This window comes from Xiphophorus hellerii, chromosome 13 (assembly GCF_003331165.1).
Source record: "Xiphophorus hellerii strain 12219 chromosome 13, Xiphophorus_hellerii-4.1, whole genome shotgun sequence".
Classification (NCBI taxonomy): Eukaryota; Metazoa; Chordata; class Actinopteri; order Cyprinodontiformes; family Poeciliidae; genus Xiphophorus; species Xiphophorus hellerii.
Window position 1 is genome coordinate 18229564 of NC_045684.1, and position 27836 is coordinate 18257399.

General features: G+C 39.7%; 3 protein-coding genes across 6 annotated transcripts in view; 1 reads left to right on the top strand and 2 right to left on the bottom strand.

Moving 5' to 3' along the window:
* Nucleotides 1-1490: 1490 nt before the first annotated feature.
* On the bottom strand, nucleotides 1491-12401 carry LOC116731154 (catenin beta-1-like). 4 transcript variants are annotated; one of them, XM_032580703.1, is made up of 17 exons: nucleotides 12249-12401; nucleotides 11231-11280; nucleotides 9214-9423; nucleotides 8841-9091; nucleotides 8504-8742; nucleotides 6588-6789; nucleotides 6367-6511; nucleotides 6169-6272; nucleotides 5316-5450; nucleotides 5010-5213; nucleotides 4768-4926; nucleotides 4551-4670; nucleotides 4286-4436; nucleotides 4070-4191; nucleotides 3075-3135; nucleotides 2552-2747; nucleotides 1491-2462 (listed from the first exon to the last, which is right to left on the bottom strand). In XM_032580703.1, the coding sequence occupies exons 2-16, from the start codon at nucleotides 11241-11243 to the stop codon at nucleotides 2557-2559; spliced, it is 2307 nt and encodes a 768-aa protein (XP_032436594.1). In that variant the 5' UTR covers nucleotides 11244-11280; nucleotides 12249-12401; the 3' UTR covers nucleotides 1491-2462; nucleotides 2552-2556. The 4 variants fall into 4 exon arrangements, with proteins under 4 accessions (XP_032436594.1, XP_032436595.1, XP_032436596.1 ...); XM_032580704.1 differs by having other exon boundaries at nucleotides 12236-12393; XM_032580705.1 differs by lacking the exon at nucleotides 12249-12401 and adding an exon at nucleotides 12082-12100.
* A 2813-nt stretch (nucleotides 12402-15214) lies between these two features.
* Nucleotides 15215-24025, bottom strand: dync1li1 (dynein, cytoplasmic 1, light intermediate chain 1). Its single transcript, XM_032581633.1, has 13 exons — nucleotides 23887-24025; nucleotides 23556-23629; nucleotides 22097-22213; nucleotides 21738-21968; nucleotides 21444-21598; nucleotides 20974-21067; nucleotides 20393-20528; nucleotides 20200-20311; nucleotides 19045-19104; nucleotides 18880-18924; nucleotides 18676-18763; nucleotides 18465-18584; nucleotides 15215-16539 (listed from the first exon to the last, which is right to left on the bottom strand). Exons 1-13 carry the CDS (start codon nucleotides 23988-23990, stop codon nucleotides 16421-16423), a joined length of 1455 nt encoding a protein of 484 aa, XP_032437524.1. The 5' UTR covers nucleotides 23991-24025; the 3' UTR covers nucleotides 15215-16420.
* Nucleotides 24026-27424: 3399 nt separating this feature from the next.
* Nucleotides 27425-27836, top strand: part of cpne4b (copine IVb) — a 36284-nt gene continuing 35872 nt past the window's right edge. The window contains exon 1 of the mRNA XM_032581279.1: nucleotides 27425-27807. The gene's annotated coding sequence lies outside the window, so the exon portion shown is untranslated. The remainder of the gene's footprint in view (nucleotides 27808-27836) is intronic.

The following is a 27836-nucleotide window of genomic DNA, read 5'->3' on the forward strand; positions in this document are numbered from 1 at the left end:
GATTGTTTGTTGGTAAAAACTAACAAATAGTTCCTGATCAGTTTAAAAGCTTGACATGTTTTACATGTGATACATATTTGACCTGCAACTATAAAGAACCATACTTTGTTGTTAAATGAATTTTACATGTGCTTCAAAAGGTTTTATTCTGGTCATATTTACAACACAGGACTTCAGAAAACGGCTCCGAACAAAACAGCCCCGTCGCTCCACTGGGTCAGACTGTGCTGACATTAAATGAGGTGAAAATGACTGGAATGTAGCCATTTCATTTGCATTTGAAACATCCCATTAAACAACACTGCTCTTGTTAAATCACCCACATTAGAGACTGCTTGTGCTTCCATTTAACCCATCCGCTGATTTCTACAATCCCTTTCCTTCAGGACCAAATAAAACAAAAAAAATCTGTTGGGAAAATCTAGAATGTCATCATGGGACTACAGAAGCAAGCAGTTGGAAATGTTGACAGTTTACTAGGCAACTAGTTTCACAGGAGAAGGCCAGACAGAGTTGTCAGTGAGAACTCAAGACCACAAGTTATTACTTAAAATTGAATTATTTGGAGTTGAGCATAAGCCAAATACTGTGTGAACCAACTATGTAGGTGGAGATGTCATGGTATATGGATGTCTTGTTGCAGGACAGCCTAGCCAGTTGAAAAAAAATCCAACTGTTCTGAGTCTTTAAACATCACCTGCTGGTCTACTAAAAAGAAAAACAGCCCTTCCAGTAAACCATCAGACAAGAATCTTTGTCATGAATGTCTAACCCCTCCCAAGCTTTCAGACATCAACGTCAATCCACCCATTATCCACATTTCCATATTAAAGGACCTTAGCGACTGACTCAACTCAAAGATACAATAGTTTACAAGATAATGGTACTTCATGTAAAAATGCCTCCAATGGTACAATGCTGTGGAGAACATGAAAAGTAGAATAAAACAGTTAACTTGCCGTTTTCTTCATCCAGATGAGAGCAAAACATTTGCAGATAGAAAAAAAAAATCTTTCTGAGACACTGTGGGAAAGGGTTTATATCAGTTGTGAAGTATCTTTTTTGCTAAATAAAAATGATTGAAGGCTGTAAATCCATTTTTTCCCCACAAACTATTTCAGAAGTGAAAGCAAGCATACAAGACAGGTTTTGAACCGACCTTTATAAAACTTATTTTGATTCAGTGAAGGTAATGTTGATATACAGTTTAAGTCTTGAAGGACTTCCACAATAGTTACTGCTATGCTACAGCTAATGAAAGTTGTATGTAATTGTTTATACTGAAAGATATAAACAAGCGCCGATCTTTGGTTGATTTTACAATTGATAAAAAAAACATATATAGGATTATTGAAATTTAGGTTTAAACATCATTAAAAGAAATAAAGAACTGTAAATAAAGAAAGTGTTAGGAATGTGGTTGAAATGAAAGTCATGGAACCAAACCTTATGCTCCCAAGCCAAGACAGAAGACGCAGGACGAAGACTGGATGAAATAAAATGCTTTTTATTGTTCAGCCGTGTCATAACCTTGTCTCCAAAATAAACACAGCAGGACTACAACCGTTTGTCAACCTAGCTACCATTGATAGGACATGAAACGTGGGTTTTATCAAACCACCAACGATAGCGTTATTTTTTTTTTCCTATCAAACATCCAATGATGGCATACAAAATAGTTGTTAACCTACCAGTGATACTGTATATAAAACACTTGTTTGTAGATTTATCCCCATCCCGCCCTTAATTTCACCCATTTCCCCATTTAGAACATTTGACACCGACATATTTTTATGCTTAAACAAGCACATATTAAGAGTGCATAATTCTCCATTTTTGAGATTATATAAAAAAAAACCTACACAATGTTACACTTTAAGTCAGAGTACATTTCAACTGATTATTAGTGTTCTACACATTCGACCATAACCAAAGGAACATTGTATAATATCACTATAACTTAACACTACGTGTAATATACGTTCTTAAAAAAAAAGAAAGAAAAAAAAATACAAATGATTAGCATTGGAGAGAAAATGAAAATGGATAGTGCGAAGGCAAGCTGGGTCAGTACCATAACATATAATGAGTATTACAAAAAGAAATATAAAATAGAATAAGAAAAGTAGAAACAAAAAAACCTAATACAGGCAAGGCTAAAACATGTGTTTCACACTTTTAAGATCAACCTCTTGTGCACTCATCCAAATAGATAACCTGCTCTTTAACCTCCATTGTATGATATCTTTGATACTTGGAAATTCTCCTTTCCCCTCGGTTTCAACTTGCTTAAACAATCCTGTGGGAACCATCTTTGATTTATTTTTTTTTTTTCTTGTGTCAGGCACTTCCCAGGACCACTTTAATTTCCTCTCTCTTTACCTTTAACACTCTACAGGGCAATCGTAATGCTGCTTCAGACAATACAGGACAGTCACAATGCAGGTTCTATTGGAAAATGACTGAAAGAAGACATAAGATAATGCGTAATTAATACACTGTAATCCATTCATGACTTTTTAAACAACGTCAAAGATCTGCAGTCTCTTACCAATCCTACAGGTCGGTGTCAAACCAGGCCAGCTGGTTGCTGTCCATCAGTTCCTGGGTATGGCCAAGGTCTGGCAAAGGATCGGTATGGTGACCCAGGTCAGGCAGCGCATCAGCATGGTAGTCTGCACCTTCCATCATAGGGTCTAACAGAGAGTCCTGGCCATAAGCTGCTGGGTACGCCCGATATGCTCCATCTGAAAGGTAAAAATAAGATCCACAAGGTTCAATGCAAAAACGCAATGTTATGTTATACATTTGTTAGTTCATGCTAAGTGGCATGTTTACATTTGTCAGGAAATATGTACAGTAGCGTAACTTTGCAGTAGTTTTTGGATAAGTACAAACTCACAGGTTTGTTCCTGTGTAGTTCAATGCTGAAAGAGAGAAGCCTCAGTGTAGAAACAAAAGTGCAGTTACTTTCAGTGCAATTACCAAAAAAATAACAATCCTAAAGATTTTCTAGAAATGTAACATCTGGGGGAAAAAAAAGAATGAAGCTCATGTAAAGCTTAAAAACTCACCATCTTGTCTGAAAGCCAGAGGATCTGCTTGTGCTGCCATATCTAGACCCAGGTCCCCGGTCTGAAGAACCAAACACTGATATTAGCTAACTGATAGAAACTACTTATCAGTACAATAGAATGGCTCTAGATATTCACAATAAACAAAACATTGATGGTTCAGAAGCACATAGTTTAAAATTACAAGCAGTTATTGTTAGCTCCAGTAGCTCTCTCTGGTACTAAACTGACTTCAATCATCTTAAATCAACTTCGATCTCAAAAACGTCATAGTTAATGTAAATCTTTAAGATTCCTACTTGGGCACTTTTGTCAAAGTAGGAACCTTTAAGCCTTCATGTTTGCATTGAAGAGTGTTTGCAGAGGAGCCTAAACATACATGGACTGGAACATATAGCACTAAATGAAATGCAAGTTAAAAGTCAAAAAATATTCGTGAAAAGTTGTTCTGCGAATGTTACTGCTACTTTAGTTTTGGGAAACAGTTTGTAGTTTGTGTTTCCCACAGGAAGTTTGCTAGTGGTGCACCGCCTCTCCTTCCTAATTATCTACAGCTTCTGGGTAAATAAAACCACATCCTTTTAAAAGGTTCGCCAACTAGCGTCATATTTTTAAGATTCGAGATTAAAGGATAAACTGTTCTAGATTTCCAATAAGTTACCTTCTGTAAATAAGGTCTTCACTGCTTGTAATTTTTAGGCAAACCTCAATTTAAAACCATCCCTATTTAGTTGATGCACTGCTTTTTAGAAGTAGTTGGAAAGATCATTATGTGAAGTCACTTGAGATGTACTAATAAAAAATAAAAAGAGCTACTTTGGAGAGAGAAATTAAACATTCACTTTGATAAATAATGCACCAAATGATGTGAATTCTTAGCTTTCGTCTTCTGTTTAGTCATGCTATAGCTCAGAAGAATAACACAGTTCCAGCAAGCTTCATTACGGTTGTTTCATTAATTTTGTTTTGGCTCATTTATTAGTATTAGCACGTACATCATTCCAGGCCATGGGCTCAGTTCTGAACAGTGAGCTGGTCAGCTCCACTGAGAGACGCTTCTTGTAGTCCTGGGGTTTGTCTTCAGACATGCGGAACAGGACAGCTGCAGCATAGGTTGCTAAAGGAGAATGCACAAAAAAAAAAAAAAAACCCTCAAGCAACCGGTAAAACAAAAACACAAGAGGGTAAACTGCATCTGTTTGTATTCTCACCGACGCCCTCATTACGAGAATGCAGCAGCTCAGTGAGCGGTGCGGTGGCCCCCTCGGCTTCAATGGCCTCGGCTGCTTCTTTGTCCTGCGCCAGTTCACACAGCACACCTGCTGCGACACGCTGGATGTTTTCCACTGGAGAATACAACAACTGGATACAACAGCAAGAGAGAATAAGATTTAAAAATGTCCAAGATTTTAGGCTACTGATTATTCTAAAATTGGGAGAAAATAAAATTTAGTGATGGATGTTCTGTGGTTGTACCTGGACAAAGAGTGGAATGGTGTTGAGCCCTCTGATCACAATCCTGTTGTGGACATCCCGGGCCAGGATGTGCAGAGCTCCTGTGCAACCTTCAACTATTTCCTCCATACGCACTCCCTCCTGGATGAGTTCAAAGGTGGGGAAAAGAAAGTCAAACACAAAGAAGAGGAAAAAGAAATCCAAATCTTCAAAAGAGAAAGTTAAACAAGCTGCATACCACAAACTGTTGCTGGTTCCCCCCCATGCTCGTGCGCCTCTGGGTGTCCTGATGCGCTCGGACAAGCAGCTGGACCAATCGGGGAATGGCTCCCTGCTCCCGCAGAGCGCTGTGATTGGCCGGGCACAGGGCTAGGTTGCGAATAAGACCAACCGTTGCCTAAACAGAAGATGGATTGTACCTTTAAAAAATTTTAATTATTGTAATTGTTTCATTATTTACAAGTGTAATGGAAAAAGGACCTTGATTAGTGGCCAGTGGGATGGTGGGTGCAGCAGCTTAACAACCACAGGCAAGCCATAGTGAAGGCGCACTGCATTCTGGGCCATTTCTGCATCCTGGTGGCGTGAGGTCAGGTGACGCAGGGCACACACAGCCGGCTCTGTGATGTCCTCTCTGTCGCCGGCCCGGAGCACAGTTCGCACCAAAGCCTCAATGCCGCCAACCTAACAGCAACATCCATGTGTTAATGTCACACATCAATAAAACAAGATGGAGTCCCAGTGAGACTTAAATCAAGACATGATGTAGATGGTTACAGCCCATACCTGGCAGACCATGAGTTTGTTACTATAATTGTTGCAGGTCAGGTTAGAGAGGATGCCAGCAGCACATGTCACCACGTTGATGTCATCGCTGCCCAACAGCTGGACCAGGGTACCAAGGAGACCCTCCATCCCCTCCTACAGACAAGAATAAATGAATGTAACTCGTCTTCCTAGAGGTTTAGATTTTCTTATTACAAACTCAGCTCAAACTTGAACACTAAAATCACAGCTATAAGTTAAACTGAACATCAGAAGTGCACCAACAACAGATTGTGATGGCCGATTTTTGAACACCAACTCAGATTTCCTGATATTTTACCAAATTCTGTTAGTTGAATTTCTGGTTATATTAAAAATGTGTCAGTTGTAACAAAATGCTTACAGTAAAGTAGATGTCTCAAAAACATCCCAAATCTATAAAGCTGCTTCTTGCTTCTTTAAAAAAAAGAATATATAAGATAAATAAACCCTCTGGTTTATGGGACAGAGGTAAAACCCTTACAAGACATTACAGAAAGTTCACTTATTTCCTTTTTTGACTGTATAATATAATATGCAAAGCGTGACCGAACATACATTTTTGATGATTTCAAAATGAAAAGCTAACATTTGAAAGTAAAGAGATCCAGCTTCTAGTTCTGTCAAATCTAAGGTTATTTCATTCATTCAGTGTCAGGAACAAAGCTCTGCAGGGAGCTTATATTTGGTATAAGCACTGATCAGAAAAAGATTAGATTTTTAGTTTTCACACAGCCAGGGGTCACTAGTTTGGACCACTCGACTATAAAATTGACTTAATTCAAGTCAGCAGCTATTTTTTTTAAATTATCTATTAAATTATGTCCAACAGTACCTGTTTAGTGGCAGCATCTGAAAGATTCCTCAGAGTCCAGAGGCAGTTCTGAACCAGACGCTGGCTGGGGTCAGTTAGATGAAGACCCAAAGCTTGCATCCCACCTAAAAATTTAAATAAAATAATGATTTGAATAATCAAATCATTAAACCTATGCAGTGGCACTGTTTCAATCCGTTTCATTTCTGTCATAAGTACCAGCTTCTACAATGGCCGGCTTGTTGCTTGAGCAGACAGAGAGCACTTTTAGCACTCTGCTTGTGGTCCACAGCAGTTTCTCGTATGTAAAAGTCCTCATGATGTTGACCAGGGCCTGAGGTCCACCGCTGGCCAGAATGATCAGCTAAAACAAAGAGTTTTATGTTTACTACACACCGCTAAAACAAAGACGACGCATTGAAAAACAGATCTTCCTGTACCTTGCTTTCCTGATTGCCATATGCCAGGATCTGCAGACAGTCAGTAGTGATGGCCAAGAACTTGACGTTGGTGTTGGACAGCAGGGCTACCATCTTTTGCAGCCCTCCGGCGAGGCGCACTGCCATCTTGGCCCCTTCCTGGTGCAGCAACAGGTTGTGGAGTGTAGTGATGGCATAGAACAACACGCTGTCCACTGGTGAGCTGAAAGACATAAAAGAAAAAGGTGAGCAAACACAAGGAACAGCAAGATTTAACTTTTAATCGTTTTAAAATACTAATTGTAGTTAATGCTCCAAAACGCCACCTTTTACCTTCTGATTCCTTAATCTAGCGTCAAACATTTTGTTTAGCTTGTGGCAATTACTAAATTCAGGGAAAGACCGATAGAGATAATTGCTGCAAAGTGATGCTAAAGTGCACCAAATATGTCAGTGTCCACACAATTAGGCCAACAAGGAAATGTTGATGCAATTACTGTCGCATTAGACAGAATGCAAGCAGAGCACCTTCTTTTAAAATGTATTTATGAAGACCATTATAACACATTATTCAGTTCTATGCCAGGTGAAAATCTGTCCAAGTTGTAAACGTTCCAACATCCACTGAAAACACAGTAACGCGAGACAAAGAAGTCAAACACAGGTGCTCCGTCCAACAGGTCTCAACTTGCCTTGTAGCCAAGTGTTTTGTCTGCAACTTTAGGCCTTTATGAGCTTTCAAACACGTGAGAAGTGCAGGAGTTTCTGTGGAAATTTTGCGTCACACTTTTCCAAAATAGCTGCTCATCTATAGAATAGTTTGGAGGGGGCGCCTCTGCAAATTGCTTTACTATGCACACAACTATGCACAGAACACAATGCAGAGAGTAAATTGACAAAAAAAAAAAAAAGAAAGAAAGAACAAATCACTCCATTTTCAAACTGAGGACAGTAGAAGGAGCTTTGTTGTGAAAATGTATTCACAGAAGCAAGAAGCAGGACAACAAAAATAAAGTCAGCAGAAAAAAAAAAGATGAAACTAGCAACTATTACCACTACAGACTTTGAATATCTACTGCCTACTCACTGATATAGTCCATTACTGCAACAATCTCACGTAAATGTTATCCCTCTAAATGTTTGCAACAAACACACATATAGTTTTGTTTTTTTTATTCACTCTGAACAATAAAATGGGCTTTGAGTAGCAAGGTAATCTACCAACAGCAGCGTACTGTGACAAACCTGAGTAACCTGGCAAATTTAACTATTACATGCTTTAGAACAAAGAATAATCTGGCAAAATATGACTTGCAGTATCTGAAGGACCATGGAGTCTAAATGCAATATGAAATCAAAAAATGATGACATCAGTATCAGGTCAGATTGGTCCCAACTTTAGTTTTTAGTCAACACACCAAACGTCAGCTCTACCAAGACATGATAACAAAAACAACACTCTTCTATTTTACTAAAGGAACATCCAAAGTTAACTCTTTAATATTAGTGATGTGTTAGCAGAAAGATATAGCAATGCTATTTAATTATCCTGCCTTTATTGCTATAAACTTTGGTCTCCTTATTTAGATGTTATAAATTGCTTCATAAATCAATAAATTAAACAAAATTTTGTAGGAAATGATCGTCAGAACACGAGAGAAGTCTCTGGTCCAATCAGACTGTGAGAGCGAGCAGATAACACTATAAAAATCACATTTTAGAGCTTCTGTTCTCCCCCTTATGATAATCCATCTCCTCTGCTCCTGATAATGATTAGTTGTATCATAAAAAAACACTAACTTTCATGTAACTACATTTCCAAAAGAAAAATCTGCTAGGAATCTGTGATGGCAGGTCAACGCTTCACATAAAGTAGACATCAAAAAGCTGCAACAGCATTTAAAAACGTATTGGTGTATAAATCCTTCACATCTTACCCCAGCATCTTGACCAGAGCAGGAATGCCGCCAGACTTGAAGATGGCGAGGAGCCCCTCACGGTGATGGGAAAGGTTGTGCAACGTGCCAGCAGAACAGCGAGCCGTCTCCACATCGTTGGTGTTCTGCATGGCACGAACAACTGCTGAAACCATCTGTGGCGAGCGCATCAGGGCGTGACGCGACGCTTCCTTCTTTGACAACTGATGCACCATTACGGCAGCTTTGTTCACAACAACCTATAAAACAAGAGTTTTGTTAAGAATGGTGACAATCTGAAAAGATAAATAAGTACTTTTGAGTAACTAAAGTAATGGGTAATGGTTTGTTCACAAACCTGGTCCTCATCGTTGAGCAGTTTGGTGAGCTCGGGTATGGCCCGAGTGGCCAGCTCAGCATCATCCTGATAGTTGATGAGGTTAACCACGGCATGCTTTAGCATCTGAGAGGGCTCTGCCAGACGCTGGACTGCCGTTGGATGGGCAGTGTCCAGTTGGGTGGGCGGGATCTGAATACCCTCCTCTAGGGTCTCAGGGAACATAGCAGCCCGCACACGCTGGGCTCGGGTCATGGCGTAACCTTCAATGTCTGGAAAAAATACAGAAAATCATAATTACATTGTGTGTGGTCAAGGACATCTTTACTAAAATTCGTCATATTTTTCTAGAGCTCAATCTATATATTTACCAAATTGTTGACGCTCGACTTACCTGCCGCCTCAGGAGTGAAGGGCTGGTTAAACTCCCAGTCATACAGAGTTGGATCATCTTCCTCGGCATCAGGATTCCCTTTGCCACTCAAAGATGGTGCTGTGGTGGTGACGCCAGACTGGATTCCTGAATCTAGATAGGACTGCTGCTGCCACTGGCTCACAGCAACCTTGCTGTCACCCATAGCCATGTCCAACTCCATCAGATCAGCTACACAAGCAGAAGAAAGACAAAATAAGACATGAGACGAACAAATTCTCACCAGGAATTTTCAGAAACAAAGGACTGATCAGATTGCTGTGTTAACAATTGCTGAGTTTGTGCAAAAATACATATTTGGAAAACACCAACGTCTTATTCTAGTGCTAATGTAACAACCAGAGTCTCATCTGTGTAATTATGATGGTTCCTAGAAATCTTTAAAAGCAATATGAATAACTTCTCAGGGTCTTCCAAACTTCAACAAGAAAACAGTGATCAAACTCCAGATTTTTCGTGACTCCTAAGAATCCTAAAATACAAAATGGTTTTACTACTCTGTTAGTTCACAATAAAGGTGGGCAATATACATTTAAACCTTATTGCAATATGCTGTGCTACTTATTGTGATGACAATAAAAGTGATAATAAAAAAGTGTTTACAACTTCTTTTTAGCCTTAAGGCAACTGCTATCAAAGCACAACAAACAAAATACCTCTCTTAAATTGAAAACCTGTTTGGGAAGGGGCTTCTTCAAGACTCCTGACATAAGAATAAACTGCAAACAGTAATGTCACTTATTCATATTTTCTCATTTATTGAAATGCTCGTGAAACCAACAGTGAAGAAACTAGAAACAGAAATAACTCCAACAATAAAGACAGTTTTAGGAGCTTTCAAACGTCATTAATTGTAATTCCTCATTGTCAGAATAAATGAACGTTCTTATCATAAGCAATTTTGCAGGATAACAACAAATGTTACAATAAATGGCCACCAGTATGACAATCAGTGGATGTCTGAATAATAACGCTCATGTAACTGACTGTGCATACAATCCTATGACTTCTGTGATGTCAGAAATATGGACGACTTTGACAATTAAAATTTACTCCTAACTGAAACCACATGATTTGTGATTTTGGCCCAACAATCTAAGCGATTCCACAGTAAAAAGACCAACATTCACAGTGTAACTCCGACCTTATTGGCCACTGCTGCTATTTGATGCGACATGCTCAACCCATGTGATTAAATATCAAGGTACCTAATTAATGAGGCAGGTCTGCACACAATTAACTGCAATGAAGCAACACACTACAAAGCAAAATAGTAACTAAAGAGACTTCAATGTTCAGCAAAGTAAGGGTGCATTTTTAACATTGAATTTTTAAAACCTTCCTAAAAATCTAGATTTTTTAATGGACTGTTTAGCTATGATTTTTAGGTATTTAGAATAGAATGGCTTGTAAAACCTAGAAAAAAATGAGACCTTGTGAATTTAAGGATGAAAAGGAAAGGATGTTGCAGAAAAACCAGCAAACTTGTTGATGTGGCTTCATGTTTTTGTGGAAATAAAGTGGGCAACAGTAATCAGATCGCTTCGGACTGGTGTTAATACCAGGTGTGAATGGTTAGGCTTTGCTCTGTAGACTTTTATCCGAGTCAGCCCATGTTAATGCCAGGTCTGAACGGGGCCTGTTACTGCCTGTTCTCTGCAATAATCTAAGCAATGATAAAGATCCAAAAGGATTAAAGAATGTAAATGACAAAACTCAAGACAGAATAAAAATGATTTAAAGCACTAAAATCATGTTTAACTCTGTGCCTTGTACTCTAATGATAAAGAACAAAATACTTTAAAAAAAGTAACTGTTACATGTGCTCCAACCAAAAGTCCACAATTGACAAAGTGTTACTGTAACTCACTAATTAAGACGTGTACAAATTGAGCCTGAGAAAGCGATGTGTGTGGAGGGACAAAAATTGGAATAGAAGAAAAGAAAAATTTGAGAATAACTAAGTTTGGATACTCACACTGGGTAGCCATTGTTCTTGCCTGCCCTCAGCCCGCACAGCAAATATGTCTGAAAAAAAATGGTCAAATTAGTGCACGGAAAAGTAAGAAAACACAGTCTCAACTAAATGTCATATTTCTCACAGCCTAATCAAATCGTGGTGTTTGGGTGTTTTTATTCCAAGTGCTGTAATAAACCGCCGTCTGCTTTTCTTTTTTTTTGCTCCGCTACCTTTTGCCAGGTCTTCACCGCTTGTTTGGCTTAGTTAACGCAGAAAGGACAGGAGGGGGGGAAATGCCGAGTCTCCACCTCAAACCGAGAGAGAGCGAAGCGGTGGGTATTTCCAGCACGAACACAATTCACTATTCAGCGGCATACAACATCAAAGGCATATTTCTCCCCCTCCCCCGTTACCACGGCCAAGTTCCGACCTCGAAGCTTGGGTTTCCAATGAGAGACACAACCCCCCTCCACCCGCAATCACTTCTTCTACGACTCCTCCTCTCTCGTGGAGGCTCAAACTGGAAGAATAACAAGCACACTAACCGACGCCGAGTGATAAAACTGTCTGTTGCACCAATACAGCGATTTTTAGTCAGCGTGCTGGATAACGGGAGTGCTAACAAGAATTAGCCACCTAACGTGCGCAGCTATCCTCACCGTTAGTTAGCCAACTAGCTAGCTAACATAAACAATCAATGCTGAATGATTGAAACACCTAGCAACAAGCCTTTGTTCATGGGCGCAGCCGGTGTGACCCTTGGCTACCTTTACTGAAGAATGTCATTTTAATTCACAAGAACCTTGACACGAGAAGAAAACCTCAAATGTTTAATTTAGATTTGATTAGCTTAGCCATCCGAGACGTACGAAAAAGTAGATCCAGGCGCCACCATAGAAAACCTGCTGTGCTGCTGCCAGCCGAATCAGAAAACCCCACCGGAGCCCCCCTCCTCGATCGACCAGAGATGATTTTCTTGGTTAAAGCGTGGAACTGACACACCGAGCGATGTCGGCGCTAAACATGCGGTATTCACCAGAGTCGAAAGGCTCCTCCGTTGTTTCTGTTGGGCCGAATGTTCTCCTTTCTCTTGGCTGAAAATAGTAAAAGGACTTGCTAGGTGAACCACCCGTCCTGGTCCAAACCACACCCGCTTGCTGCTCAGTCAAAGATGTTGCTTCCGCCAATGGAATCGAACATCAAGATGGCGAAGGGGGCAAAATCACGGTATTCTGCCGCGCTTCAAAAAGTAGAGCGTCTCCTCAAAATAAGTTTTTAACATACTTAAAACGATGTCTTAATAGCTACACGTTTCCCCTATAAGGTCAATCTGCCTCTTTTAATCTAAGGTTTTTATGAAGTGCTTATTGCCTTTTCAGTTTAGAGATTTAAAAGTAGCAATGAGGACATTGGATCCTTGGTATGAAACAGTTTTGGTACCTTTCCCGTAGGTGGGTTTTTTATTATTAATGCAAATTACAATAGATTAATAGTTAGGCACAAGGAGCTTTTCTTTAAATGGTAAAATGTAGTTATTGTTTTGAGAAGAAAACTTTGCAAATTGTAAATAAATGAGTAGATTCCCTTACTTGGATCTTCAAACCAGGTTCTTGTCGACTTTAACTTACTTCAGATGTAGTTTGTTGCCTAGAGGATGATATGTGATGGTTTGTCTATATTTCTATTTGTTATAGATAACATTGATATGTAACATTTAAAATAAACTCTTCTCTCCCATAAACTAGACTTGGCACACAAATGCCCAAATGAGGCAACTGATTAAAGAAGCACGCGAAGCAGCTGCCTAGTGCCCCAAACTAAAAGTGAGCATCCAACAGCTGGAGTTATCACGCAAGTCTGGCTCACATATGCCATTTCTTTTCTTTCTTTCTCTCTTTCTTTTCAAAGTGTAAACAAAAACACGTGAGATGTCATATTTTTAAATTGTATACTAAAAATATAAAATACTTGCTTTTGAATAGATTTAACATCTTACAAATAGGCAAGCTGTTTATACTCTTCATTTCTACATTGGGAAATTACCTATACTTCTGCAAGGACAACAAAATTAGTGCTTTTGTTAGACATTACTCGTGAATTAAAATAAAGGTTTTGTTTTTCCATTGTGGGAATTGCAACAGCTGAATAATGGGAGTGCTATGGTTGTATGTTGTTAATGAAGTCTTGCCTGTGCTAAAGCATTGTCAACAACAAACTCAAGTGTTAGTTAAATTATAACTGAAAGCTCCAGTTGAATCAATAGGCTAGCCTAGAAAGGGAGCAGAACAGCTAGAGATGAAAGTAAAATAAACAAAAAGCAAGTAGCTACCGTGCATGCACAGTAATGCATGGCCATGTGTGTGAAGCGTGCCACAGACCTCAAAAGGTGAAAGTCCAAGAAGGGTTATTGAGAAACACATTGTTCTAACAGCAGGAAACGCACCAGGAAGCTATACAGTAGTATGCAACGTGTCCACTGAAGGGGTGAAACACTCAAGGAAAATACTTTACGGTGTGGACATTTCTTTCTTGCTTTTATGTTTTTGTTTCTTTTCAGGCTTTCATTCAGATTTGTATTCATATCCAATAAGTTAGAATACATGTTCCAGTGAGTCTCGGTTTTAAAAATATTTGCATTGAACTGGTATTTCTGTATGTTAAAAAAAAAACAAAAAACCTGCTAATTATTAGAAAGACTTGAAAACAGTCTGTGTGTGAATAATTTGTATGATGTGTTTTTCATAGAGAACTGAGAGAAAATAAATTACCCTTCGCATAGCATTCTAATTTAGTGAATGAGTCTGCATTTTGTATGTGAAAATACATAAAATCAGCTCTTTGGAATGAAGCTAAATTAAGCTTAGCCACTGCCTAATTTACCTTGACACTGGGTAAGGAAAGAAATAAAATTTTAGCAACCTCATAGTTTACTCATTACATAAAAAGATAACTGTGAACTGCTATAAATGCAACATCCAGGGCTTAAATGGCTTTTTACTGCTCATGCAAAAAAGACACAACTCAGAATAAAACTCACCAATGAACCAACTTTTCACCTGATATTACGCTGCTACTCTGTGCTTAAAAATGGCCCTATCTTATCAAGGAATGTATTTCTCTAATCCGCTAAAGGCTTGCTGTGTGGTATCTGAAATCAAGCTGCCAATAGAGGATTCTTAAAGTCCTGTAAGCTGTGAGACGGGGCATCCCTGAATCTTTTTTTTTTTTTTTTGCCCAGCACAAACCATTGAATTTGATCAAAGTAATGAGGAAACCATAATTCTCTCCCCCTGACCCATTTATTCCAGTCTTAAGTCACACATTTGACGTTCTTCCCTCCCATCCAGCATCCTGGTGCCATATCACCCCCATGTAAGAAAAAAAAAAAGAAGAGAAATCTATTTGATTATTTGATGTGGCAGCACAGCTCAGCCTTCGGTACTCTTTGCGAGAGCACTTGAAGGCGTTCATCGGAGCACCATTTTATTTCTAAATGATCTGTATAATTTAATTAGGTGTATGTGATGTGAACATTTGACAGGGTTCATGCACATTTATCGCCCCCAAATCCCATTCTCCTCCAGACTCAAATTAGCAGAGGATAAATTTAAAAAAAAAGTTCAATCTATTTCCTGCAGATATTTCTATTGAGGGGAGGGTATAAATATGTGATGTGTAAGAATGGATGGATGGATAGAAAAGAGGTAGATGAGAGGATGTGGATGAATGATCTTGAGGTTTCAAGGATAGTTGGATGTATAGATGCTTGCTAGACATAGGAATGGATGAATAAATGAACTAATGATGGGCAAAGACGGATAAAATGATGGGTAGATAGATTGACGAACAGATGAGGGGAACTTTTTAACACTGGAACATTAAAACACTCTCATAATATGGTGTTTCAGATCCAGAAATCATCTAAATCAAATCCTATGCTCTTCCAGACTGCGTAGAAATTCTGAAAAAAAAAACAACAAAAAAAACAAAGGAGATGAAAGGTAAATCCGAATAAATACACCTTTTTATTTGACTGATTGACATGTCTGATTATACAAACGCCAACACGGAGCTCTGAAATAACAGGACCAATCAGCGAGACAATGACTGTACATTCTGGATGTGACCCTCCCTTTGTTCTAATGCCCCCTCCCCTTAAACCTTTACCACCACCCACCCCACAAAGAGCAACTATTAAACTTGCAAATGCTTTTATTTTCTGTACAAGTAAAGCTCAGCCATCCCCACCCTCTGCTTAGCACTCTTTCAGTTTGCTGCACTGCCTCTTGCTGTAAGTGTTTGGTAGCAGCACCCCAGTGGATCGTTTGGCCAATTATAGGACAAGAAACCTTAGTGTTTGCGTATCAACGTTTATTTATTTATTTATTTGTATTTCTCAATTAAGTCTGGTAGTGTAACAGATGTAGCTGGTGTAATTGTAGTGTATGACAATGGTAATGATGTTTCCCATTTGGTAGTGAACAGCCCAAAAATCTCTCGTAAGAAACGGGTTCTGGTTGAAACTTTCCTAGTCATCCTCTATCTACCACATTCTTATACTTTTATTCACACAATCACACATCCATACAAGCACACACACACACATACATACAAATACTGGTATGTTTTCCCTTCATCTTAAGAAAAAAAAGACAATTTGCATTTTTATTTTATTTTTTTTGTCCCCCATCTGGTGCTTTTTGTACGATAAACAAAAAGCCCTCCCTCCTATTTTACCCTAAGTGCAGTCTCATCAACATGCGCCCTCAGCATTTATACTGTAAAAACACTAACTGTACCATCACAGTAAATGAATGCATAAAACATCCTCACTTTCAGTCAATCCTTTTTCACCCTCTCCCTCTCACCCCAACTGGTCCCCGCTTTCCCCACAGACACGTACTTGCATGTAACAGTGACACAAACTTGTCCTTGGTGTAACAGCTGAGAAGACAAAAAAAAAAAACAACCAAAAACAAAACGAGGGGGCAGGAACGAGGTGTGGGTGAGAGAAGACGTAAGGGGGAAGAGATGGGGAGTTCTCTTCGAGGAGACAGTGATGAGAACGACAGTATCTGTCCGCCCATCCGACCCCCTGACCCCACCCTCACCGCGTTCTTTATGATGAAGTGGAGGTTGAAGGTGGAGGGAAGAAGGGAGGTGCAGAGGAGGGAATAGAAGGAGAGCAGTGGTGAAGTGCGTTGCTCTTCATGTGTCCTGGCCGTCGGTGGCGGCGGTGTCGTTGGCATTGGACAAGTCTGAGTCAGTTTCCCGGTTGGATATGCGGTCCAGCTCTGCCTGGACGTCGCTCAGTCCCAGCTTTGAACCTGAAGTTTAAAAAAAAAAAAAAAGGAAAAGAAAGTAAACCATTGCTACTACACTGCAGAGGAGTGAACATTGACGCAGTTTTTACCCACACCGCGATAAGCTGTGTTTCAAATGCACATGATTAAAATAAGAACTGGGTGAAACTAGGACAGCGATAGTCTTGCTTAATTTACCTCCTTAACCCTAAAAGTCTGATTATCATTCTGAATGGATGAGAATAAGCACTACTGCAATTGCAGTATTATTAATTAGGCCATTTTTCTCAGATTAATGCAAATATCTCAGAAGGCTGCTGCGCTTCCAGTGGTCTCATTGTGTCTGAACTCATTAGCAGAAAGGAAGAGCAGCTGCTGTTGCGTCGCTGCAGCTGAGAATAACAGCCAACACTGACAAGAATAATCCCAGAATGGTAACAGGAAATCAATAAAAAGCCACAGAGTGTTTCAAAGGAGCTGGACATGATCAATTCCAGTCTGATTTATCTGACATATAGAGCCAAGCAAGTCGAGTATTTACAACCCTTTTCCACGTTTTATCACACGTTTGCATTCAGACAGTTGCTAGACTTATGAGGTATCCATTTATCTTTTCACATCTGAAAATTTTCTTAAAATTTCAATTGGAAAAAATAGTTTAAACTCAATCAGATGTAATGGAGGGTGTCTGAACCGCAATCTGAACTTTAACTGGGCCTTTCTAACACATGCATACTAGCGTTCTAGAAATGCATCTATTGCAGTCTCCCTTTCATTGCTAAAAGATAAAGCACTTCCACATCATGTTTCACAGTTTACTGGACTTCCACATCCTAAACTTTAAAGGATACCAAGACCAACTACTATTAGCATTTTTTGACAATCAGCGCAACTACAGATGCCTCAATTCAGCAGTCAAACACATAGCTAAAATATATCTGATGCCAAATGAGAAGATGTAAGAACAGAAATGATGAAGGTCAAGCTGAAGCTTGACTGATCAAGAAAATGTTTAGAAGGAAGTAAAGAAAAAGGACTTTGCAGACTCTGTTGTTGTGGATAGGAGAATATCTAACCTTAACGAACAGCTAAATAAGCCTGATGTTTCAAGATAATTTATGCAACAGAAGAGGACATCTGGTTCTGATCAATTTCTGTCTCCAACAACAGCAGTATAGTACTGAGTCAATGATGTCTGCATTTGGGCTTTCAGCCATTCCATGCTGCTTGTTGCTCCTTCACTGTGTTTTATTCTTAGTTAGAATCATGTGCATTTGCAGATGCAGATGTTAGTGATTAGAAATAAATTCCAGCAAGCAGACAAGACCAAAAAAAAAAACCCTCAAAAAAGTGAGAAAAACTATTTTGGCAATTGGAGAGGAGAAAGGGGAACATGCAACAACTACGTATCATTCATGTCTTTTTGCCTTTGTGCTGATGATGTCATTTGGAATTACTGGATCTGCTTTGTTGTAAAATCCAATTTGCAACTAAAAATGTAGTTATAAAAAATTATCTAATGTTTTAGTTGTAATTTCATGATTTTCTTGTTTTAAATTCATTTTAGTAAGATAAGTTGATTGCCAAAAAAGGCATTTTTGACAAAAATACATCTAGGTAATATAAATATTCTTCTTATGATGCTTGGGATAGACATTCAGAAGAGGGAGAAGGGTTTGGTTTATAAAGAAAAAACACAAAAAAGGCGAGCAGCAGTAAATGAGAAATATCTTGCTCACACACACCTTAACGTGGCCAGCATCCTCTGACTAGTGCATACACACATTATAAATGGAGTGGAGAACAAGTGGGAAAATACAGATAACAGACAGCAAATGGGAGCTGAAGTGATGAGGCGTGACTAAGGACGGAAATGTTTTCCTCAAGCACAATTGTCTAACATGTCACACTGTAAAAATAAGGAAAAGTGAGAGGCCTTGTGTTCTCACCTGACTTCCGTACAGTTCCTGGAGTGTTGTTACCACCTGGTGTCCCGGGGCCGCCTGTCCCGGCTTTCTTTGTCAGTAGACTGTTGAAGAAATTGGCCAGCACACCCTCACTTGTCTGACCTGTGGTGTAAATAATTAGGACATCCTTTATGTGCCGCAAAAAATGCAGACGCAAGGAGAGAACAAGGAACAAACACAGATGAGTACACACCTGACTGTGGCATGGCGTTCGCCACGTTGGCCGCTGCGGAGCGATTGCTTGTTCTCGGTGAACCTGTGGGCGCCCTGCTAGTGGTGTCCTATAGATCAAAACAACACCAACAACAACAAAAAATTACACATATGGCAACTTAGGAGGATTCCCTTTACTGAAGCCAAAGGTTTTGGGAAAAAAATAAATGAAAGAGCCACTCACCACTGGTCGCCCTGCTGTTACAGCGGGCTGTTTGGCAAGCAGCGTCTGCAAATTAGAGGCAACAATATGCACACTCCCAACAATTAGCCCCTAATTAACATATCAAGACAGATTTAATTTCTGTGCGGCCCAGCATGCTTTAGCAAAGTGGAAATATTTCCTGACCTGCAGCTTTACCAGAAACACTTGGTCATCTTCTGCCTGAATCTCTTTTTCATGGACAATCTAGAGAAAAGAAAAGGAAAAACATTACGACCTGCAGCTTATAGATCTGAGTGCACCTTACAATTTCCTAAAGTCCGATGCATTGAATTTTTGTGTGATTTAGTTTGATAGTGTGAACCAATTGTCATGAGCCACTTTCTTAAATACAATGTCAGCGTAATTACAGCTGTTCTGTGAAGGCTTCATAGGATTTTTAGAGAAGATTAATGAACAAGCATCAGGAGAGATGTCAGGGGGAAATAGTGGCAAAATTTAAAGCAGGGTTAGAAAACAAGCTCCAAGCCTTGGACTTGTCATCGTTTAAAAATAAAAAGAGCAATACATCTGCACACCCAGGACACGGGGTCCACATAAACTCACAGGCTGTGAAAGGAGAGCATCAGACAAAAAACCAGCCAAAGTAGCTGTGGTAGCTCTGGAGTAGCTGCAGAGATCTACAACTCAAGTGGGAAGATCTATTGACATGAAAGCAATTTGTTGGGTAATTTGCAAATTTGGCTTTTATGGAGAGTAGAAAGAAGAAAACCCCAAGAAGTCTTGCTTGAAGTTTCTTTTGTAAACACTTCAAGATAATGTGGTTTCCGCAAAAGTGTGGTGTAGAAAGTGAGGTGCAGGGTCATCCTCTAAACAGACAGCGAGAGCTATGAAAGAATCTGTTTCTTATGTTAGAATGGCCCAGTCAAAATCTAGTCCTAAATCTAATTAAAAACCCGCGGCCAAACTTCAAAAAGATCTTCACAGATGCTCTCCATCTAATCTTGAGCAACTTTTCTAAGAACTGGCAAATATGTTGGCCTTTAGAAGTGTGAAGCTGGTGAAGCATTCCAAGACTTGCAGCTGTAATTACGGTCCAAGGCGCTCTACAAAGTATCGCGTCAGTAGAGCTAAATGTAAATAAACACCACTCTTCTCAGATTTTGATCTGTAAAAATGTTTAAAAGAGATTCTTTTCTTCCTGTTTTATAATTTTGTGTTACTTTGTGTTGGTCAGATATCAATACTTTCACAAGACACTGCCCATTAGGTTGTTTACAGTGCATTAGCTGTAAACATGATGTGTGATGGAAGCCATTATGCTCTTTTGTGAGTTTGTACCTTTCTAACTGGCGGTTTGACTACTACGTCCTCGTAGCTGTCATCTGATTTCAGCGTCTGGAGGTTCTCATGAAGTATAGCAATCTTTTTCTCATTATCCCAACCTGACGGACTGGCAGAAGACAGAGGGGGTTACAAACCAAACCAAAAGATGATCCTGTCGTCCTCCGGGAGAGGAAGCGAACTAGCTTACATGAAAACGGCGTCTCTCTCCACCACCTGAGCCGAGCAGTGGAAGGGAAAGCCGTAGAGTCTGTGAACAAGATATTTGTAAAGGATGTCCAGGTTCTTCATCTCCTTCACTGACGTGTAAAGCAAAGAGGCGCCATCTGAACGCACTGTCAAGGCTATTCCGAACAAAGCAATTTCAGCTAACAGGGGCCTGAAAACCATGGCAACAAACATCTTTAAATAAAAAGGACTTTCAGATGAACTGATTCGAGCTTTGGCTCATTGAAATCCACTGAGAAAGGGCTACAAATCCTGGACATTTTTCAATCAACACCAATTGAAAGCTTTTTTTTTAATAAACCTTGACAAGATAAAGCAAAGCAGAAGAACAAATTATCGGAAGCAGTGACAGATGATCTGTTCATAGCCAAATACCTGCACACAGAAGGGCACAAGTTTTCATATTCCCGAAAAGAAAAAAAAAAGTAACTTCATGGGTAAACTGCTGAATGATCAGAAAGTATGTGTTGCAATGTAGCAGTGTTAGTGCTGCATATTCTGCTGCAGCATCAAGGGTGCAGCATTGTGTTAGTTCAAGGATACACTGCAGACAGAAATGTCTGATGTGGGACTGGATGAAGTCCAAGTGTTCGTCTCTGTAGTCGTGCTCCTTCTCCAGTGTGCTGATAGCATCACACTGAGGACAGATAAGCAGGTAACAGAAATCAGTTTGAAGGTTTGCCAACCGATGCAATAAATCAGTGTCTATCCACAATGTACCTTAAAGTAAAAGTTTTATATAAAAGTCGTTTTGGAGATAAGATTACATGCACTCATTGGAGTCTTGAATGAAAAGCAACTTTACTGATTTTTATGAAAAAAAATAGGTCTGAGTCCGCAGTTTGAATTCATTGTGAATTCATGCTAGTCCATAAAAACGTCAGAATTATGAATGCAGACTCTGTCAAAGTTTTGGCTAAACGTTTGACCAGTCTTATTAGAACTTTCTACAGTTAAATTGGTAGGTTTTCAAAAACTCCTTCTGACCAAGACACACTTTGGAAAGTTTGTACCTTTGTGCAGACAACCACCACCGGTATTCCTAGGTTGTGTGTGAGTGTGTTGTCCCCTAACGGCAGCAGCACGCCTTCCTCCTCGTCACTCCTCCTCTGTGGCGTGCCGTCCTCTCCGCTGCCCGGCTCTGTGTACTCCTGAAACTGTTTTACAACTAAAAACCATAAAAAAAAAAGTCAAGTCAACATTTGAAACATGGGCACATTCTGAAACATTCTTTAGATAAAACTTCAAATAAGACGTGCTTCTGTAAAAACCACTCCCTTCACTCCCCCGCCCCTCAGTTGACTCACTTTTGTGTTCCAGCTCCCGCAGCTTTTCTGGAGCGACTCGGAGTTTGTCAATGTGTTCCCTAGCAACGGCAGCCCACTTCTGAAGAGAGTCCAGGGCGGTCCATGGCCGTGACATGTCAACTGCTATCAGCAGCAAAGTGTCTTCGATGGAGCCCACTGGAACAGCTACTCCCTGCAGACCTTTGTGGTAGAGGTCTCCGTCCAAGACCCACGCGTTGCATCGAGTGTAATCTAAACAAACACACAAACTAGGTCAACATTTAAAATCTTGTCTTGACACGCAGTACTACCTGTGTTTTAAAAGAAGATGGAGATTTTAAAAAAAAGAAAAAAAGAGGGAGAATCTGTAGTCTGGTTACCATCAATGTCATCATCGTGAACGCTGAAGTAGAGATATTCCAGGCCACGCCCTTTCATGTACTCCTCAATACCTTGTAACTTTGCAACCAAGGTGGTCTTCCCCGAGCCCATCTCACCTAAATACAGAAAACAGGTGAATAACATGGATCCCATACGGACAGTCAATCACCCCGTTTGATTAAAATTTACATTTCGATGTTTTTTTTTTTTTTATTTAAAAAAAAATGCTCTAAGGTTGAATAGTGGTCAAGTTAAAAAGTGACTGACCTCAACCAACATTTTGCAGCTGGTAAGGATGAACAACTTTTAATGTGCATCCTTTTGATCACGTACTGTAGTGTATTATTTACTACTCCTAGTTAAAAACAAAATGCAATCTTCAAGAATCCAAACATTGTTAGAGAGGGGTGCTACAACTTTAAAGTGTATATTAAATCTAACGTTTCATAGTATTCAGATGGCCAGAAAGAGTATTTTTATATTCACATGTAGTGTAGAATTCAACTAATGTCCTTAGTTCTGTTTATAAAATATATAAAGACATTACTTTTTGAAGTTACAGCTATGTATCAGAGTACCAAAAACGTTGGCTTTGCTGTCTTGTTTAGAATGAATATTGTTTTATATGTGTATGGTTTATGGGGATTTGATATGTTTGGGTATTTGACAATTTGGTGAAATTGATAGTCACTGTTTTTGAAATTTCATAATTAGAACTAAGGGGAGGAAGTTTTCAAATAAGCTTAAACATCATCCTACTTCGTTGAAACACAGCTGTGAATGTCTGCATGGAAACACCATCCATAACATTGTTTTATACAACGTGTTTATAAGGTCAGCTCTGCACCCATTCTTGCTGTGTGTCATATTAATCTATACCAACAGGGGGACGCGGTGTATTACAGCTGAGCTTGCTGATGTTGTCATGGACAGCATAACAAGCAAATGGCCTCACACACACAGCACTCCATACATAGGCAACCAAGTGGCTGATTAGCTGTAATGGATAGCATGCAGCGGATTATCTCAGGCGGATGTGTGTGCTGGGTGTTAATGTGTGCGGACATTAGCGAGGTCTGGGAGGCACCCTTTCTGCTTCAATCAACCCCAAAAATACCAAACTGCCTCTTTGCATTTTGCATGTCTTTTTTTTTTTTAATTCTTTTCCTAGAATTATCGTTGCCTAGCAGCGACTAGCATCACTGGGAGCTAGAATGACTTGCAGGGTTTTTCCTCATAATGTGATATCATCACATTATGACTGTGCCAGGAAAATACACCTGTCTCCGTCTCTCCAGCCACAAAGCTTTGACACAAAAGCCCCATCACATGAGGCAGCTAGCTTAGCTACAGAGCAGGTATAAGTCAAGGGAACAGGATGAGGTGATCAGCAGCTACAGGGCTATGCGAGCTAACGATGCCCATTGGCTAGCCAGGAGACTGCAGACAGATACCCACCCATGACCAGGACATTTTTCCCAGACGGTAGCTTTGATCTTGAATGGGTGGACACTTCACTCAGGATGGTGGACCTGCAGACAGAGCAGGGCCGTCAAAAACGCAGCCAAACGCAGGCTTGTTTGTTCACTCATACATAAACAATGACTGGCAGCAGCGAGAGGCTAGCGCGAGCTGGTGCCGCTGTGTCACCACTGAGTCTGGTGCTGATGCTAGTTAGCATCGCTAGCAGACTAGCTGTCAAACCATCCTTATCCCAACACTGTGACTCTACGCTGTGAAACCTCAAAACCTGTGCGCGCTGAAACAGTTTTAATTTCGCATCGCCCACCATAGGTTCTGCCCATCATCCTCTTCTGGGTTGGAGCTCTCCAGTGTGCTCTTAGGTCCAGCTGATGTGGAGGATAATAATGCACTCCTCCCTGAAGTCGCCATCTTCGCAGGGCTTGTAAACCTAACTGGACGCACGGTGTTATGTCGAAAGACGCACCCCCAGTCATTTGAAGTGCAATGGTTTGAAGGCAGTTTTTAATTCCCCTTTTTCAATTTTTAAAAAATATCTTGTTAATGGAACTGATGACTGGTTTTGGTAGATAATATCAGTGACATTAAATATTTTCCCCAAAGAAAAAGAAAAAGGTTGTATGCTCTAAGTTGACAACATGCCCCACTATATATGTGTTATTTTTATTTATTTTAATTAAAAATACTTTATTTTTCCATGAGAAATACTGTTAATAAAATTACTATTAGATAAATCAATGACCTCCCCAGATGGATGTGCTTTTTATTGCAGGGGTACATTATTCGGCGCAACACCTTGAAATAAGCAGCAGTGGCAGCAGTGAGCTAACCCAGTTCGTTAGACAACACCGCACGCCGTGGCCGGGGCGTGGTCCGCCCGCACAAAGCTCCCGCTCCGCCATAGACATCAGACAACGATGTCACATCAGGACTGAACCTTCACGCAGAAAGATGGAGAAGATAAGAGGATAAATGCGGGGTTTCATATCGAAAAATGCACCTGTGACAGCGCTTCTTTCTCAATATCTTCACAAAATCTGCACCAATAATAATAACAACCCTTTTAGAGCTGAAAGAACATTTTTATTCTGATATTAATTTGTAAAAGTTTGATTGAGAAAACAGCCGCATGTATATATAGTCATTTTTTATCACTGAACGTGCCTTTAAAACGTAGTCGTATCCTTGAGCTGTTCACACTTTGCCAAATTAAAACTAGAGACTCTATTGTATTTTCTTGGGATTTTATCTGATATAGACCACAGCAAAGTAGTGTATTTGTGAAGGTAGTGGCTTTCATTTATTCATTTATTTACAAGTAAAAGCCTCAAAAGTGTGGCATCTTAGCCCCTTGAGTTACTATGTTTTATTGCTGAAACATGCTGTCACCAGTTTTCCAATACATACATGTTTTCCCTTTTCCTATTTACTGAAAGGTCATCAGCTCGTTACAGAAAATCTGACAGTATAGTGAAGTATTTGCATCCGTGGGGCATTTCAAAAAAAGCAGCAAGATGTATTAAACTGTAAGAATCTAAAATGACATAGTAAACATCCACATGATCCATAGACAAACTCTCCTTGAGAGAAAGAAATAATCAATGACTGCACAATATAGAGGACTTTAACAAAATATGTTTTTGAATATGTTGGCCTTTTTAGCAAACAAATTCTCAGGTTAAATGCATTTTCAACACAAATCCATTTTAGACAAATTATCCCCCTAAATATGCTGCCTTCTAAATCACTGCCACTGATTTGTGAATGAAATGGCACCGGGCCTAAGCTTGTAAGGAGATAAAGCTATAATTCCATGTAGGATTTGGAAGCACTTCAAACAGAGGTTGTTGGCCACAGCCCGTATTTCTTTGCAAAACTACATTATAAAAATAAATAAATTCGTAATAAATGTGAGTCATTGAAATTCTTTAACTTTTAATTCAACATATTAGGTGTAATATTTAATTTGGTAACAAATCCTAGCTAAATCTTTTAAGAATTTCACTGAAGATAGGAGCATTATTTGTAATGTACGCTGGTAGAAAATAATTGTTACTTACCATAAGAGCAATTGCCCAGGACAGCATTAGAAATGGGGCACATGAGCACTGAATAATAGGCAACCATTGATTGAAGAGGGCTTGTGGATTTTGAATTTACACAACAATAGATGATTGTAGATTGAGATATGTGATTCATATGGTGTTCTGTTATAAACGGTTGAACGTGAAGAGATTTTACATTTCAGTTTCACTAATATAGATGCAGTTTAGGAAGTCAGAATTCAGTTATGCAAACTCATTATGTAGATTCATTACACCCTGTGTCACATCGTACATTCAAAGGGTTTATTTCCGTCACTGAGAGGATTGTGGCTTCGGTTAATGAAAATCAAAAACTCAGCTTCTTGGGATTAAAGTGTTTCATTAGAGAAACAAAAAATAAAATATTCACAGGGAGGCCCATCCAATCAAGGCTTCAAACGACAAGCAAATTAATAGACGGTTGAGCGGATGGAAAAAGTGTGTTAGAAAACGATGCACAAAGAGTTGGAATGACTCCAACCTTGAGAGGATTGTGTTACAAAAAGGACTGCATTCTTGCTTAATGGTATACAAAGTCCTGTATTCAGATGAAAGTGAACTCTCCATTTCATTCAGACTTGAAGAGGCTCTCTAGCAGAGTGAAGAGGCACAGACTGGAAGCTGCTTGAGGCCCAGTGTGACGATTCCACTGTCAGTGATGACTTAGGGAACCTTGTTATCTGCTGCTGGTGTCCGCTGTGCTTTATCAAGTCCAAAGTCAGAGCATGTCATGCATTTCTGCAGATTAGCAGGGGATGCTGATTTCTTTTTCCAGCATCTGCCCACACCGCTTTAAGTACCAATAGCAGCTTTAAGGACCATAACATTTCGATCCTTATTTAATTCGCCTGATGTAAATCCCATAGAGAAACTGTGGAAGATTGTCAAGAAGAAGATGTAGGTAACAATGCAGATGAGAGCTGCTATTAAAGTAACTTGGGCTTCCTTAACACCCCAACAAGGCCACAGGTTGATCATCTCCACTGATGAGGAAATTCATGTAAAAGGTGTGCCTAACAAGTATCCATTGCACAGCACATGGGAATCTATTTAATTCAGGAGCTTTACTTTTAAAAGGATTTACTGCAATGTCTTAACTTTTTGGTGACGTCCAGATGCACCCGTAAAATCTAATTTAACAAATTATCTACCTAAGGTTTAAATCATTTAAAATATACTGTATATATATATATATATATATATATATATATATATATATATATATATATATATATATATATATATATATATATATATATAGTTAAAGATAACTTAATTTATCTGAGCAATTAAATTAATTAAGTGGAGAAATTAACTTAAAAAATGATTATAAATTAACATGACAAAATGTATAGATGAAATGTGTTCAAATGTGTTATCCCTATCTGATTGGTTTAAGTCTAACGATGTGTTTTACAATAACATATTTATAGTCAAATTAAGGAATAAAAACGTGGATTTTGTGCTGTTTTCATTGCGAATTATTATGCAGATAATTCAGCCATGCGCATGGCTTCTGAGCACATTAAATTTATCTCAGGGGACGAATCTGCTGGGAACACTGTGAACTTCAGCTCCTAAGCGGTCTCAGGTGTGTGGTCAGTCCCTATTATGAAACCACTGAAGCGCATCGCAGCCAATCAAAGCTGAGCAGCAGAGGAGCAGTTTTTTTTGTCTTTTTCTAATGGAAAAGCGTTCCTCAAGTAACCACTAGATGGCGATAAAACACCGCGATGAGTGTCCGCTGGTCCCTTGGTATAGGGTGCGCTCCCTGCGGCCCCCGATGGAGCCAGCGGATTACAAACTCCTGTTAAGTGGCGCGCCGTCCCTCCTCCACCACATCTTGCGCCCGGAGCAGAACCAGGCGTGCGGAGCGAATCCTCTCCGTCCTGGAAGCAGCGGCTGTTCATCCCCGCTTCTCTAGTCAGCGCCCCCAAAACTGCTCGAGCTCTGCAGTGCAGGAGGGGGTAGGGGTGGGAGTGTGTGTGTGTGCGAGTGTGAGTATAGGAGGGGGTGTGGGGTGGGAAACATAGCTACACAACAAGAGTGAGATGGGTCCGGAGGCGGTCAGGTATTCGTGATTGTTGAGTGAACGGGGGTGAAGTTCTTCTGCTCCGCTCGGATCTTTCCTCCAGGACCCTCAGGTGAGTTTCCCCACTGCAATCTCTGGCAA